This window comes from Stenella coeruleoalba (assembly GCF_951394435.1).
Source record: "Stenella coeruleoalba genome assembly, chromosome: 21".
Taxonomy (NCBI): Eukaryota; Metazoa; Chordata; class Mammalia; order Artiodactyla; family Delphinidae; genus Stenella; species Stenella coeruleoalba.
Window position 1 is genome coordinate 3,904,888 of NC_137167.1, and position 17,395 is coordinate 3,922,282.

The following is a 17,395-nucleotide window of genomic DNA, read 5'->3' on the forward strand; positions in this document are numbered from 1 at the left end:
ATATTCATTGTTTGGTGCTCCTTGTGCGTCGTTGATCGCTATAAACTTTTCTCTGGTTTCAGATTTGTGATTATCCGCCGGGAAAAACTGATCCAAGATCACATGGCAAAGCTTCAGCTGAATCTGCGGCCTGTGGATGTAGATCCAGAGTGTTTGCGCTGGACTCCTGTCATAGTCTCCAATTCCGTCGTCTCGGAGGAGGAGGAAGAGGAGGAGGAAGAGGAGGAGGAGGAAGAGGAGGAGGAGGAGGAGGAGGAGGAGGAGGGAGAACAGGAAGAGCCTCAGAGCCAGGAAGGAGAATTAGAGCCGAGTGTAAGGGCACGAATGGTCCCTGTTGTTGATCATACAAGAGCATGTTTTGGTTTTCATGAGTGTTTGTGATGTACCTATAATGATATCTTAAACCAACACCATAAATTCACATTAGAATTTCTGAGTTTATTTCAATGATAGAAATTTCAGGAAGACTGGGTTTTGTTTACTTCTTTCTATATTTTTAAGCCTTCTATCATTAGGAAACCTTCAAATTTGTTATAATATGTTACTTCTGAGTAAATATTTCTTATCACAGTGCCAATAAGCAGCTAAATTTGAAGCTGTTTAGGAATTGAGGAATCTGAATTGAATCTAAATCTGACCATTGTTTAAAATAAAATGAAGATGCATTTTCCTTAAAACATTAAGGAAATAAACAGATGCATGTTTTCTAACAGAGCACCAAATAGTTCAGTGTCTCTAGCCATTAAAGGGTTAATGAGGGACTGTACTCCATTACATCATTTTCAGTATTTTTCTTCATGTGATGTGTACTTGTCTCTGTTCTTTTCTTATTTATTTATTTATTTTTAATTTAATTTTTTTTTTTTTCGCGGTACTCGGGCCTCTCACTGTTGTGGCCCCTCCCGTTGCAGAGCACAGGCTCCAGACGCGCAGGCTCAGCGGCCATGGCCCACGGGCCCAGCCGCTCCGCGGCATGTGGGATCTTCCCAGACCGGGGCACGAACCCGTGTCCCCTGCATCGGCAGGCGGACTCTCAACCACTGCGCCACCAGGGAAGCCCCTGTTCTTTTTTTTAAAGCAGTGCTTTTCATCCTTTAAAAATCTGTGTCCTCCTTTGATAAACATAAAGTTTCATACCCCTGTTTAGTGTAATTTTCAAAATAAAATAAAATATTCAGAATAAAATAAGTCAAAATAATTACAGAAATTTTCTTTCATTTTTTGAGCATCCTCTTTCTCTTGCCCATGCCCCAGAGTCCGTCTCCTCTGTTTATAAATTTGTTTCTGAGAAATTTCATAAACTATCTCTTTTAACATTTACCAGATTATAAGAATAATAATATTCACTTTGTTTATTGAATATGGTATTGTATAGCAGTTAAGAGCACTGACTCTTGGGTCAGACTGTCTGGGTTTATATCCCAGTTTCTTCATTTGCCATTGCATGACCTGGGGCAAGTTACTTACATTTCTTTGTGCCTCAGTTAACGTCATTTGTAAAATGGGGATATAATAATAATAATACTTCATGTAATTGGTGTGAATTATACCCATATAGTATTTAAAACAGTCCCTAACACATAAGAGATATTTGTTAGCCATTAAATAATAACTTTCTCTTTAAAGCTCTGTTTTCTTTTTTTATCTCAGTATTTAAAAGGTCAGAATAGGAGATATAACCAAATAAGACTGAAAATTAACCAGCATGGTTTTATTTTCTAACATCAGGTGGGGAAGTCTGCATCTCGTGAGAACAAAGAACAAGATTCTTATTCTTCAATAGAAAGTGAAAAGAAACCAGAAGTTACAGCACCAGCCAGTTCTACGCGTTTGAACAAACAGGTCCTTCCCCGTGACAGTCTTCCTGCCAATAATCAGCCATCTCGGAGAGGCCGCTGGAGGAGGAAGAACAGAAAAGCCCAGGAGCGCTTTGGTGATGAGGATTCAAAACTGCTTTTGGAGGAGACATCAGCTCCTCCGGAGCAGTATGGAGACTGTGAGGAAAAATCAGAAACCTGCCAAGAAGAGTACACGGAAGGCCAGGAGCAGTCGGCAGCCTCGCAGGAGCAGCCGAGCCAGGACGCGAAGCCAGACGGTCCCAAAAGAAGACCGAGTGAGGGGCTCGAGCTCTGGCGAGGACCGCTCAAGAAAAGCCCCGAGCCTCTGAAGTGTGGGCTGCCAGAAAGCCACGACAGGCTGCCCCGTCGCTACAGTGAAGGTCGCTACAGCGATGGGGACAGGGCCCTCCTGCGGGGCTGCAGCGAGAGCAGCGAGGAGGAGGGGGAGCCCGAGAGCCCGCGGTCCAGCTCGCCCCCGGTCCTCACCAAGCCCACGCTGAAGCGGAAGGTGGGGCCCGTCTCTGTGCTGTCCTGGAGTTAACCCATAGTGTGTTAGCCTTTCAGCTTCAAGCCTCAGTATGTTGCAGCATGTGATGTTCCCAGTGAGCATTTGAAATGTGCACGTGACTTCTTTGGTTCGTGGGAGTTCACTTAGAAGTCACAAACTTATTTAAGGGCTGACAGACTGTTTTCAGCTTGCTAGTTTGATTTCAAAGTATGACTTTTCAGGGATTTAAAAAAAAACATACAGGGACTTCCCTGGTGGTCCAGTGGTTAAGATGCTGCGCTTCCATTGCAGGGGGCACGGGTTTGATCCGTGGTTGGGGAACTAAGATCCCGCATGCCACGTAGTGTGGCCAAACACAAACAAACAAAACGTACAGATTAGAAATGTTTCTATTAGAAAAGGAGAGGAAACCACTACACAGTTCGATGGAAAGTGGGCGTAACGGTGCCCTGCATTGCGATGCTCGGAGTGAAGCCATTCTTCTCACCCCTGGTGGTACTGTCTCTCCTGTCCTCTGTCCTCCCTTCTCGCTCTCCTCTCCAACCCTCCAGTGGTTTGACTTAACTTTGTTTTAAAAGTATTTTCTAAACTACATTTCATCATCTTGCAAAGGTTGAATGATAGCCAGATCGTTAGTAAACGCTGTGTGATGATGACAATGAATTCTGTTAATCTGTATACCAGAAATCTCCCAGGCTATGGGGTGAACTTTAAACATTGCTGCAGACCAGCCAGACTGAAGTGTGTCAGCTCTGGATGAGCCATTCTGTGCTAGTGAGGTACAGCTTTCATCCAGAGCAATAAAATCATTCTTTTCCTTAGCAGAACCTTTAAAAAAAAAAAGAAGATAGGGCTGTTTATTAAAGAATGAGCTTTCCATTTTAGAAGAGTTTTAGATTTACAAATTTATTGCAAAGAAAGTACAAAGAGTTCCTATATTCCCCAGTTTCCCCTATTATTAACCTTTTACCTTGGTATGGTACATTTGTCCCAGTGAACCAGTACTGATGCCTTTCTAGCTAGAGTCCATACTTCATTCAGCTTTCCTCTGTTTTCCCTAATGTCCTCTCCTGCCCCAGCACACCACCTTACGTTTAGTCGTCATGTCTCTTTAGGCCCCCTTCTTGTTGTTGACAGTTTCTCAGACTACTTGTTTTTGAAGGCCTTGCCAGGTTTGAGGAGTACTGGCTAGATTCTGTAGAATGCCCCTTATGATAGTAAAATGGGGTGATGGGTTTTGGGGAAGAAGGCCCCAGAGGTAAAGTGCCATTCTCATCACATCATATAAGGGTATCTGCCATCAGTCCATACCGATTACCAAATACAAGGGTATTTGCTGTCAGTGTGACTTCTCACTGTTCACGTTCACATTAACCCCGGTCGCCTGGCTCCAGGTATCAGGTTTGTCAGGTTTCTCTACTGTAAAGTTACTCCTTTTTTCAAACTCTTTTCCATACTGTATTCTTTGGAAGGAAGTTACTGCCTACAGCCCACACTTAAGGTACAGGGAGTTATGCTCTACTCCCTAAGAGCAGAATATCGTGTTAATTATTTGGAATTCTGTTTGGGGGATTTATCCATTTTCCCCCATCTATTTCTTGATTCAGGCATTTATTTATATCAGTTTGGACTCATAGATATTTACTTTATACTTCAAGTTATAATCCAGTTCTACCATCTTACTAATTTGTTGCTCAAATTGTTCCAGCCTTGGCCATGAGGAACTCTTCCAGTTTTGCTCCTGTGTCTCTTCAACATACATACCGTCAACATTGTGAAGTGTTTTTGGTTTGTTTTGTTTTGAGCACTTCGTTACATTCTGGTTCTACAAAATGTTCCAGGTTCATCTTGTGTATTTCATGCCCCAGTCCTAGGATCAGCCATTTCTCCTCAGAGCAAGTCCATGTTTAACCTAGTTTGAAAATTGTGTTCTCAACTAGAAAACTAGTAAATTTGAAGTGAAGAAAAAATGATTAACCTGCTGATCGTTACGTGACCATGAAGAATATATCTTTGCCATCCTAGGCTTGTATTGCCTTTTTATAAAATAAAATTGTGCTATTTGCCTGTGTAAAAAGAGAATATCATAACAGGCAGTGAGATCATGTACAGGATACTTTTGAAGTTTTTGAAGAGATTCACTTGACTAGGAGTCAGAAACTGTTTTACAGCCATTTCTCTACTGACTGGATATGACCTTAAAGCAAGTTCTGTAAATTCTCTGGCCTCTCTAGAATGAGAGGATTGAATTAGATCAGTTTGGGTGATACAGTATTATTTTGTGATATCTTTCATGTGATTCAAGGTGTTAGATCAACCCTAGTACAAAATTGTGCCTAATGTACCAGGTCCCAGTAACAGAGTTATTTTACTTCTGAATGCTCACGGACACCAAGGAGACCGGTACCCATTCCCAGGCTCCACTGTAACTCTTTGTGGATAGCCTATGAAAATGGTGTACAGCCTTCCTGATGGTTCTGCTGACCTGCACAGTGGAGCTGTGAGACGAAGAGTGTTTTATTTCTTTTTTTCTTTTGAGGAAAAGAGAAGTTAAGGGACTAGTCACTGTGTCATTTCTGAAATAGGCAGCTTCCCTAGGGTGCTAAATTTAACTGAACTGTTAGTAAGGGAATGTTAATATCTGCTCTATAGGCATGCCTGTCTATTCTTTTACAAAGTTGTATTCAGTGATACTTTGTATCTGTGACACTTTATGTATGTATAGTGTCTTACTATAGTATTTTTTATCTTTTACTATAGTATTTTGAAATAATATTCAAAATGTCTTTTGGCAAACGGCCTATTCATTTTGTATGTGCTAATTCTAGCAGGTTTAAAAACTATTAATCATGTTACTAATGGAAATGATAGCATTCATTACAGTAAATAAAATGCTCCTTTCTCTTTTAAATAGAAACCAATTCTTCACCGAAGAAGGCGAGTCCGAAAGCGCAAACACCACAATAGCAGTGTGGTCACAGAAACCATTTCTGAGACCACGGAGGTCTTAGACGAGCCTTTTGAAGACTCTGACTCCGAGAGGCCGATGCCAAGATTAGAACCCACGTTTGAGATTGACCAGGAGGAAGAGGAAGAGGATGAGAACGAGCTCTTCTCTCAAGGGTACTTCCGTCACTTGTCCTCACAGGACGTTCTCAGGTGTCGACCCGCTTCTAAGAGGAAGTCTAAAGACAGAGACGAAGACGAAGATTCAGATGATGCTGACGGTATGTTTCGCAGAGCTGTTGCTTACTGTGGTTTTCTTGTTGTGAAAGATACAGCAGTGATAGTGGCAAACCTCCAATAGAGAGGGCTGAAAGGCAGACACGACCCACTGGGCAAGTGCAGAATGACTTGCAGCCTCTGAAGAGTTGTATCAAGTGTACTCATCCTCATTTTCTCACTTAGTTTTCTGTCCTTTTATAAAAGTGCTTTTTCATAGTTCCCCCTTCAACTCAAGACCTATTTTTGCCTCTGCAGAAAATATCTTGCTGTTAGGAAATTGTTCTTTTGCCTGCTCCTTTCTCGGCCATTATCTGAATCTTTAGTCAATGGGTATATTAGACTTAGCATCAGGAAGATATTTAATTAATAACCTTTTAATGGAATGTGCAGTCTATAGACCTGGCCTGTTTTGCTAATTGTGTATGCTCAGTGCTTAAAATAGGCACTCAGTAAATATTGTTAAATGACTAAGTGCTTAGAAGTGGTTCTCAAATAAGGTCAGATTCATGTAAATTGGACTTGCTTCAAATCTGTTCCTGAATCATATCTCTAATATGTCTTACTCAACAAGTAGTTAAATTTCTGATAAAAATGGTAACAGTACCTCAAAATAAGTTAAATTTTATGGCATAGCTAAAAATCCACTGATTAGACTTGTTGTCATTTCCTTTTTAGAGATGAAGAAAATGGGCTTATATATGACTTGGGTCCCAAACTAGCTGTTCACGTCTAGCCTAAAGTTTCTGCCCATGTGTCGTGCTGCTTCCTTCTGCAGGGCTTGCCTTGCTGGGGTCAGATTGAGCTGCTTTGCTTTGCTGGGTGAATTTGTAGGAATCTTGTTGTCCATGCTTGGTACATAAGCCTATAGCTTTTATGTACTAACCAGTTGGGCTTTTATTCTCCTTTTAAAAATAAATTCACTCAATTTCAAATCTAGTAGACAACTTGCATTTTCTTCAGTCTCATAGTTTTGTATAATAAATACTTTTAATATAGTAATGACTAAGTTTTTTGCTTTATCGTGCATGATTTTCCAGAATTTTATTATGTTCTATTTTGAGATGTATAACTAGGAAGCTAAAAATTTATTTTGTAAAACATGTGGCACTTTAGTAAAATTCTGTCTTGGATCATCATAGATTAAAATAGTATCCTATAAGTTCCTGTTGGGCAAATTTTTCTCTAATGTAGACATTTCCTTTGTTTATTTTCAGGTTGTTACTGCTAACTACCTTTTCAGTCCCACCAGTGCCCCTCCCCCTCAATCCTATTAAAAAATAGGATTTGCTGGTCTTCTCTTTAAAAATTAATGGGAAATGTGGATGTACTTAATACCACACCAAACTGTACACCTAAAAATGTTAAAATGGTAAATTTTATGCTGTGCATATTTATAGTTTTTAGAAATAGAAGAAGTCAATGGGGAGAAAATAATGCTAATAATCAAATTTATTTCTAATAAACCATTGTCATTGGTACATTAACTTTTGCTTCAGGTCAGTATTTGTCTGGGACTACATGCCTTGCAGCTCTTCCTATACAAACACAACATTGGCTGGGAACTGTTGGTGTAGGGTTGCTCAAACATGGCCTGGAGTAATTGGCTTGATATTACCTGAAGTAGTGATTTTGTAGAAACTGAGAAAACCAGAGCAATAATATAAATTGCGAACAGGGGTGGGGGGAAAGAAGGAGAAATGAGCTGATGTGTAATTTACACAATAAAGACAGCTTGTCTAAAGTAGCTGTAGGAACTATTTAGTATTTGCATCCTTATAAAGCTTATTTCCATTTTAAAGATGGTGAAACTGAATATTAAGAGTAACTCTCCAAAGCCATGCAGTTGGTGATGATAAACTTGAACCTAGTGGGTGGGCCAGGATCCTCTCGTTGTTCTGCCGGTTCACTGTGTGACTTTAGAGGATATCATGGAATGGGTGTCTCCTTTAGATCCTTAACTTGAAAGTGAAGATAGAAGTTCAGGATGATTATTAAAATCATTTCTGTTGCACGTGTGGTCTCAGAAAGAGGCACTAAAAAATACAAGACCCTGTAATCTGTTTTTATTTTTTATCCCTCCTGTGCAGACACTCCTATCCTAAAGCCAGTATCTCTTTTGAGAAAATGTGATGTGAAGGATTCTCCACTTGAGCCAGATACGTCCACGCCCACGAAAAAGAAGAAGGGATGGCCCAAGGGCAAGAGCCGCAAACCAGTCCACTGGAAGAAAAGACCTGGTCGCAAGCCGGGACTTAAGCTGAATCGGGAGCTGGCAGCCGTTTCTACTCGAGAATGCGTTGTTGAGCCTGTTGTCCCCCTTCCTGAGCCTGGACGTGAACCCCAAGTTCAAGAGAACCAGGAAGCTGTTGGACCACGAGAAGACTTGCCTTTAAGGGAGGAAAGGAAGGAAGGGGAGGAGCTGCCCCTGGAAGCGGAGGAGGGGGAGGAAGGGGAGGAGGAGGAGGACACCACCAGCAGTGACGTCAGGGCAGCCTCTCCGGCAGACAGTTGCAGCCCCGAGACCGGAGCCAAGGGGCCTGAGGTGGGTGAGGAGGAGGAGGAGCCCCGCGCCCCTATGGGGCAGCAGCCGTCGGAGGAGGGGCCGCAGGACCTGGCTCAGCGTGCACGTGAGGAGGAGGAGGAGGAGGAAGAGGAGGAGGAGGACGCCGCCGTGGAGACCCAGCAGAGCGAAGACCGCGACGCGGATGATGAGGACGACGGCCACCTGGAGTCCACAGAGAAGAAGGGGCCGGAGGAGCAGCCGGCTGGGGGCGACGTCAAGGAGGAGCACGGTGGCCAGGAGTCTTTTTTAGATCCTGATGTGCACAGCAGTCGGGAGCACGCAAAAGACAAGGAGGAGACAGAGCCGGATTCCGAAGAGGAGCAGACTTCCCACGAAGCATCCGTGGTCTCGGAGCACATGCCAGGCTCTGAGGACGACCACGAGGAGGACTCCCACTCTAAAGAAGAGCTGCTGCAGCTGAAAGAGGAGGCGGAGATCCCTCACAGTGACCTGGATCTGGAAACCGTGCAGGCCGTGCAGTCTTTGACTCAGGAGGAGAGCAGCGAGCATGAGGGCACCTACCAGGACTGCGAGGAAACCCTGGCGGCCTGTCAGACCCTGCAGAGCTACACCCAGGCCGACGAGGACCCGCAGCTGCCCCTGGTGGAGGACTGCCACGCCTCGGAGCACAACAGCCCGCTGTCTTCTGTCCAGTCCCACCCCAGCCAGTCGGTGCGCTCGGTCGGCAGTCCCAGCGTGCCTGCCCTCGAAGGGGGCTACACCCAGATCAGCCCGGAGCAAGGATCCCTGTCCGCGCCGTCTATGCAGAACATGGAGACCAGCCCCATGATGGATGTGCCTTCCGTATCGGACCACTCCCAGCAGGTGGTGGACAGCGGCTTCAGCGACCTGGGCAGCATCGAGAGCACCACGGAGAACTATGAGAACCCCAGCAGTTATGACTCCACTATGGGCGGCAGCATCTGCGGGAACAGCTCCTCCCAGAGCAGCTGCTCCTATGGCGGCCTGTCGTCCTCCAGCAGCCTCACCCAGAACAGCTGCGTGGTCACCCAGCAGATGGCCGGCGTGGGCGGCAGCTGCAGCCTGATGCCGCAGAGCAGCGTCCCGTCCGCCGCCGCCACCTGCAGCATCAAGTCCCCTCAGAGCTGCGCAGTGGAGCGGCCTCCCAGCACCCAGCAGCCACCGCCGCCCCAGCCGCCCCCGCAAGCGCCGCCCGCCCCGCCGCCGGCCCCGCCGCCCCCGCCACCGCCGCCGGCCCCGCAACCGCCGCCCCCGCCCCCGCAGCCCCAGCCCCCGGCCCCGCCGCCACAGCAGCAGCAGCCCCCGCTGTCCCAGTGCAGCATGAACAGCAGTTTCACCCCAGCGCCCATGATCATGGAGATCCCAGAATCTGGAAGCACGGGGAACATCAGCATCTACGAGAGGATCCCTGGGGACTTTGGGGCCGGCAGCTACTCCCAGCCGTCAGCCACCTTCAGTCTAGCCAAGTTGCAGCAGCTGACCAACACCATTATGGACCCTCATGCCATGCCTTATAGCCATTCTCCTGCTGTGACTTCCTATGCAACCAGTGTTTCTCTGTCCAACACGGGACTGGCTCAGCTGGCTCCGTCGCACCCCTTGGCTGGGACCCCTCAAGCACAAGCCACCATGACGCCGCCCCCGAACTTGGCCTCCACTACCATGAACCTCACGTCCCCTCTGCTGCAGTGCAACATGTCTGCCACCAACATTGGCATTCCCCACACTCAGAGGCTGCAAGGGCAGATGCCAGTCAAGGGGCACATCTCCATCCGCTCCAAGTCCGCGCCCCTGCCCTCCGCGGCAGCTCACCAGCAGCAGCTGTATGGCCGCAGCCCACCTGCGGTCGCCATGCAGGCTGGCCCTCGTGCGTTGGCTGTTCAGCGTGGCATGAACATGGGGGTTAATTTGATGCCAACCCCCGCCTATAATGTCAATTCCATGAATATGAACACCTTGAACGCCATGAACAGCTATCGGATGACGCAGCCCATGATGAACAGCAGTTACCATAGTAACCCTGCCTACATGAACCAGACAGCACAGTATCCTATGCAGATGCAGATGGGGATGATGGGGAGCCAGGCCTATACCCAGCAGCCTATGCAGCCAAACCCTCATGGAAACATGATGTACACGGGCCCCTCCCATCACAGCTACATGAACGCTGCTGGCGTGCCCAAGCAGTCACTCAACGGACCTTACATGAGAAGATGAGCAAGACGAACTTGCAGTTAAAAACTTAAATATATATAAATAAAGGAACCTTTTATACTGACAAACCAGAGAAAAATGGACCTTTTTTCCAGTTAAAATATTGCTGTAGATTTAGAGGAATTTTTCTTTGGTTTATTTTATTTTTTAGAAAACCTGGTCTTCTCTTTTTTGGGGGGTTCATTTTGTTCTGGGTTTTGGTTTTCTTCACAATCTTGAACATTTTACAATAGAACTCATCTAAAAATGGATTTGGGGATGGGGAAACATGCACAAAAATCTTTTCATAATTAAAAAGAGCCTTACTTTCTTTACACACCACATGGACAGACTTTGTGTAAGAGTGAATTATCTTTATTTTATTTTAAGATGTATGTTTCCCCTCAGTGTTTGCAGCTCCCAATGTTGTCATTTTTAAATGTTATATATACATCTCGAGGGTTAGCCAGACCCTTTCCTCCACACCCAGCCTTTCATTCCCTACTTCATTCCAGCAGGAGGCACTTATGGGAGACTCGGACGGGGACATGGAGAACAACCCAAGCTCCTTAAACTTATTATTATTGTTAATATTATTATTATTATTAATAAAGTGAGGCAGGAAAATGCTTCTTCTCTTAAAATCCCCTCCACTCCCTACACACACACAAACACACACACACACACACACACACACACACACACCTCTTGAAACCTTTCCACAAGAATGTTTCTATAAGTGAACTTCATTGAAATGTTTGTTTTTCTTAAATCAAGTGTAATATAATTTTTTTTTAAACTACTCCCACTCAGCACTCAGAGACACAAAAATACTGTAAGTCTCAGTTAACAGCGGAATCTCAGAGGAAAGCTGTTTGCAGTCCTAATCCAGCCTTGGAGGAATAGATGGTCAATTAACAATCAAAAAGAGGCAGTTAACCTCTTGTTTTTTACCACCTGGTGAATCAGCCATACGCACATATTCCACGCAGCCTCTTGTTTTTAGTATGTACTTTGAGATGCCAAGGGTCTTGATTCTTGAGCCTTTGACTCTGATTAAACTCAAACAGCAGTCCCCAGTGATTAGCCTCTTACATTCTCACGTAAAGCGTTGGTGGATGACTGTACATGTCAGTGATTTGAGAAATACCTGACTAACCTTTGACACTGTTTACTTTGTGTTGGAAGAGATGACGCAGAATGTGTGTCGTGAGGGAGATCGTGGTGTGAGTTTTATAGCTACTTCAGTGATACATACCTCTAGTTTTCCTTTGTCTTTTGAGATCCTGAGTTCCTCCCCTGTGAATCAGAGTGCGCCAGCCCCTCTCCTGTGAGTGGCTGAAGAGAAGAGGGATTAAACCAACCACCAGCATAGTAGGGCAAATCTGGACAGCAGGGTTTTAGCAGGCTCCTGTGTTGCTCCCAGCTTCATTCTCTTTTCTCTTGTGCAGCCAGTTCGCCCATTCTCTTCTTGTTACTTGCTCCAGGGATAGGTAAAAAAAAAAATATATATGTATATGTATATATATATATACATATATACGTTCCATCATTAGAAGATGGAGACTATTATACCACTTGGTATGTGCAGTCAAATATCCAAAAGGGGGAAGTACTGCTTAAAGAAATATCTGTAAGCATTAAATTCTCTCCTTTATTTGTACATTTTATATAGATAAATTTTTGAAGTACAAATTAGGCATTAAATTTTTTCAAATGCACAGGTTTGTTGGGTTTTTTTATACACTTTAATTGACTTTCTCAATTAAACGTGTTAGGTAGAAAAAGGCAGAATTCCACATCTTACCGCTATCGATTCTGAGCATGTGCAAGGCTGTGTAGGACCCAGTTTCTCTGTATATACTGTTCCAGTTCCCAGTCCTCTGTGTAGAACGTGCACTGTGCTGCCCTCTGCCTACTCTTCGGCGCTGTCATTGCTTCCTGGTTGGGGTGGGGACGGGGTGGGTCGGGAGGGAGGGAGGTGTATTGGGAGGAGGGTGGGTCAAGGCAGAAGGAGAAGCTGTTGAAATGAGGGCCGTGAATTCAGTTTCTGTTGGTTTGCGGTTGTGTTTGGGTTTGTTTCTTTAAAAAAAAAAAAAATTTCAATCAGGCAGCTCCCTTTTCCACAAGCCTTTTTGTGACTTTAGAACTATTGTAGAGAAAATGTTCTTTTCTATATTATAAAAGAAATTATCCAACACAGTAATATTGGTACCTGTCATTTTTTCACTTCTGTTTAAAAAAATGTATTTTTAGCAAGATAACTTGGGTAATCTTCTAAAAAAAGAAATTTAAAAACTCACTGTTAGTGACTTTGATGCCTTTTAAAATAAGAGCTTTTTCATTTCATTCCATCTTTAAAATTTTTTATCTTTGTTGTAGAATATTAAAAACTATTTTAAGAAAGATAAAAATTCTCTTTAAAGAGATCTCTAGAGTGTGTGAATAGAGCTCCAGATGCCTCTAAAAGCCGCATGTACAAATGAAGCTAAGTCTATTCCTGTCTGTTTATATTTGCTTTTCCTGTTTTGTAACCTCTTTGTACTTTGTTCATGGTGACTCGTAAGCTAAGGGGAAGGGGTGCCTAGATGCCTTTGTACTTCTCCATGTCACGCGCTCCTGGGCCAGCTGGTCTCCTTCCTCTCCTGTATGTAATATCACTTTTTTTCCCCCTTTCTAGCAAGTACTTTCAAAAGAACTCTGTACATTTTAACATTAAAAAAAAAATAAATTATGTTGAGCCATTTTGGATGTCTGTCTTGCATGTGGAATTTTTCTCCCTTCCAAGTGTTTCAAATTCTCTGATTCTTTTTCTACACACAGAGACTTAGAAATATAAGCCTTTTCATGTTCTTCTTTATGTAGCAAGTATAAGTTTATGACCTTTGAAATTTCAGTTTTCACTCATAATGTGTTTCAGTGCCAAGAATATAGATGGTTTTCCCTTTTCCAAAGAAAATGGTATTATAACCTCACTTTGGATTTTTTAGGGAAACCCATTTGAAAACCTTCTAAAGAGATTGTAATTCCTCCAACCAAAAAAAGGAAATACAGTTGCAATAACAAGTAGCTCCCACTTGGAACAAAGTGTTTTTTCTCATTTCAGTTGACTTGATTATGTAATCTAGGAAGATTTGCCAGAAATCCGGGCCCTAAATACTGATGATCTTTTCTGATGCGTTCTGAGTTAATGTGCTCGCCTCTCATCATTAACAACTTTGCATATAAGGCAGATTCCAGAATTAGATTTAGCTTTGGGAAGCTAACAGCTTCCTGGGGTACAGGGGTGAGGCAGACACAGGTTTTCATGCCCTCCTGACTTGATCTGCTGTTCCTTGCCGCTGAGTTAGGAATTTAGGAAGTGATGTGAACACTGTCTGTAGCAGGCGTTTGTTCTAAACTTTGTGCCATTGAAGTTTTAGGCCATAGAGTCATGTCATCTCCGGAAAATAAATGGCTTGTCTCCCTTGATTTCTTGCTTCATAGTCACAGTTTGAGCCCAAGACTGCCACTGCTCTACGCAGTTACTAGTGAATTGTCCCAAAGACATACTGCCTTTGCTACTGCAAACTACCTGCTTTAAGTGAGTTCAGCATAACAACAATTACGATTTTTCTACAAGGAGGTGATGTGACCAAAGAATATACTACAGATTTCATTGAAGTGCTAACAACCCTCACTATGTATTACATGTAAACTGTAACTTGAGGAATCTCATGTGTAGCCAACGCTCTCCTTTACCGTCTACATCCGGCCTTTTCCCTCTCAGAAGGTACATGTTGGGGGAATCGGCAACACATTTGACTAACGTGTGTACTGCTGAGAGCCTTGGTCTACCGGTTTTCGCATCTACTGCCATGCCTTCAGTTACTAGGGTTCCAGGAATCAGTTTCCTATACGGCCTCTCTGAGCATCTCAGGTGGTGCCAACTTCTTCTGTAGCGTGGTGAGAACCGTGTGTATTCCCTGAACACCGAGTGTCAGGTTGACAGCTCTAGCTCTTTAGGTGAGAATTACTGCGTTAGGTTCTCCCTGGGACACCCTCAGCGGTGTATGGTTTTCGCCCTTCCTCTCGTCTTTTCGTAATGTACAAGATAAAGGGTCAGTGATGATGATGGAAAAGCATAGTGAAAAGAGAAAAAATGACCTTGTTGACAGAACAAAGTAAGCAGAGTTATGACAAATGGTGGGCGGGAGGGAGCTCCATATTCTTAATGTAACTTAAATCTAAAAATTCAAGTGACATATTCTATAAATGAACTCAAAACCATGAAGAGTGACATTTATTTGTGTTGTCAAATGTCTGGAATTCTTGAGCATGGTCCATCCAATTAAAAGCTGAAAATCCCCACAACAAAACCCAACTCGTTTGTTTATATATTTCTGTTAAGGGGCAGGTTGGGTTTGTTAATCTAAGTTGGTGTGGTTGTATAATGCAGCACAGACCCATGGATTTTCTCTCCAGAATGACAGCTTTACAAATTGGGCTTAACTGCAATTCCTTGCTGTATTAATAAGGAGCCTAAATATTGGTATACAGATTACATAAACCTCAAAAAGGTGGCAGGTGTAATTTTTGCCTGAAATAAGGACAGCCATGGAGTCTGATGGACTTTGGTTTTTTGAGTACTTTTGAAACAGTAGACAGACATAGTCATAAGGAATTGTTTTCCTGTGACTATTGTGAATACTCTTTTTGAAGGTGAGAGATACATTCTTGTTAGCAAGAAAAAATATTCTAACATTTAACTCTATACTAACAGACATTTCTGAAAGCCACATTTAAGCAACATTCAAAAAAAAGTTAAGCGTTCTCTGGGGTGATGTGTTCATTTTTAACCGTTTTTAGTTTATGCACACACAAAGAGGAGAAAGCAAAGGCAAGCAGGTGAACTGAGGTAAACTAATCACCTTTGCCTGCATTCGAGAGCTACAGTGCCTGGACTCACCGGGATGTCTATGAATATGCATTGAGAAACTGACATCCGGTTAATGCTGGGAGACCAGCCATTCAGATCACCTTTCAAGTTGTTTACATTGGCCTTAAAGAGCTTTCTGAGCCTCAGAATCTTCTGTTTTTGAAAATGTCACTTAAAACCCTTCAACTCTTATCCTAAGTTCAAAGTCTCTTGTGAACAAAGTAAAGAAAAATATTCATACACAAAACCTCTTTGCTAGGACTGAGGCCCTGCCCCATGTACAAACAGCTCTAATTGTTTAATTGATGTATTACATTGAATAAAATTGGTTGGTTTCATTTTCTTTTTAAAAGAAGGTTAGAAAATCATTCAAAATGACTGAATTTGATCATAGTTTTCAAGAGAAAGTGAGGACAGTTATATGTTGACTAGGAGACAGTGGCAAAGGCTTTGCTGGAGGCAAGGACCTCTTGCAAAATGGAATAATCACACAATTTTTTAAAAGTTTGTCTAGCTCCTGTTTAAGGAAAAGAACTAGAATTGACTAGGACCCCTAACTTGACGTCCCCAAAGGGTTCTTGATGGTAAGGAAGTCGTGAATCTGAAAACTGAATAATACGGAATATAGTGAGACCAACTGTAGAGGCTAAGGAAGAAATTCTATTAAAATTACAAAGGAAAACAAAACAGGTCCCAACCAGCCACTACAGCCTATCTTAATTATTTCTTTGGGGGCTCCCAGGTATTTCTTTTTTTAAAAAAAATATTTATTTATTTAATTTTTGGCTGCTTTGGGTCTTAGTTACAGCATGTGAGCTCTTTCATTGCAGTGCACGGGCTCTCTAGTTGTGGTGCATGGGCTTATTTGCCCCGTGGCACGTGGGATCTTAGCTCCCTGACCAGGGATCGAACCCACATCCCCTGCATTGGAAGGCGGATTCTTAATCACTGGACCACCAGGGAAGTCCTGGTATTTTATTCTTATTGATGCAATTGTAAATGGGATTTTTTTCCCTTAATTTATCTTTCTGATAGTTTGTTTTTAGTATAGAAATGCAACAGATTTCTGTACATTGATTTTTTATCCTGCAACTTTACCGAATTCATTGATGAGCTCTACTAGTTGTCTGGTGGTGTCTTTAGGATTTTCTGTGTATAGTATCATGTCATCTGCAAACAGTGACAATTTTACTTCTTCTTTTCCAATTTGGATTCTTTTATTTCTCTTTCTTGTCTGACTGTTTTGGCTAGGACTTCCAACACTGTGTTGAATAAAAGAGGTGAGTGGGTACCCTTGTCTTTTTCCTGATCTTAGAGGGAATGCTTTCAGCTTTTCACTGTTGAGTATGATGTTAGCTGTGGATTTGTCATATATGGCCTTTATTATGTTGAGGTATGTTCCCTCTATGCCCACTTTCTGGAGAGTTTTTATCATGAATTTTATCAAAAACTTTTACTGCAGTTATTGAGATGATCATATGTGGTTTTTATTCTTCAATTTGTTAGATGTAGTGTATCAAATTGATTGAATTGTGGATATTGAAAAATCCTTGCATCCCTGGGATAAATCTTAATCATGATGTATGATCCTTTTAATGGTATGGTTGGATTTGGTTTGCTAGTATTATGTTGAGGATTTTTGCATCTGTGTTCATCAGTGATATTGGCCTGTACTTTTCTTTTTTTAATCATATCTTTGTCTAGTTTTGGTATCAGGGTGATGCTGGCCTCATAGAATGAGTTCTGAAGTGTTCCTTTCTCTGCAATTTTTTGGACTAGTTTCAGAAGGATAGGCTTTAACTCTTCTCCAAATGTTTGATAGAATTCACCATCTGGTCCTGGTCTTTGTTTATTGGGAATTTTAACATTACTGATTCAATTTCGTTACTGGTAATTAGTCTTTTTGTATTTTCTTTTCCTTCCTGGTTCAGTCTTGGGATATTGTACATTTCTAAGAAGTTGTCCATTTCTCCTAGGTTGTCCATTTTATTGGCGTATAATTGCTCATAGTAGTCTCCTATGATCCTTTGTATTTCTATGGTGTTGGTTGTAACTTTTTTTTCCATTTCTGATTTTATTGATTTGGATCCTCTCCCATTTTTTCTTGATGAGTCTGGCTAAATGTTTATCAATTTGCTTTATCTTTTCAAAGAATGAGCTTTTAGTTT

At 42.7% G+C, this 17,395-nt stretch overlaps 1 protein-coding gene across 2 annotated transcripts in view; it reads left to right on the plus strand.

The window, feature by feature from the left end:
- KAT6A (lysine acetyltransferase 6A) overlaps positions 1–13,047 on the plus strand; it is a 110,672-nt gene extending 97,625 nt beyond the window's left edge. For both annotated transcript variants that reach the window (XM_079909449.1, XM_079909448.1), the window contains exons 14-17: positions 63–312; positions 1,729–2,346; positions 5,261–5,573; positions 7,659–13,047. In XM_079909449.1, coding sequence (XP_079765575.1) covers positions 63–312; positions 1,729–2,346; positions 5,261–5,573; positions 7,659–10,333 — 3,856 coding nt within the window. In that variant the 3' untranslated portion in view covers positions 10,334–13,047. The remainder of the gene's footprint in view (positions 1–62; positions 313–1,728; positions 2,347–5,260; positions 5,574–7,658) is intronic.
- The last annotated feature ends 4,348 nt before the right edge of the window (positions 13,048–17,395 follow it).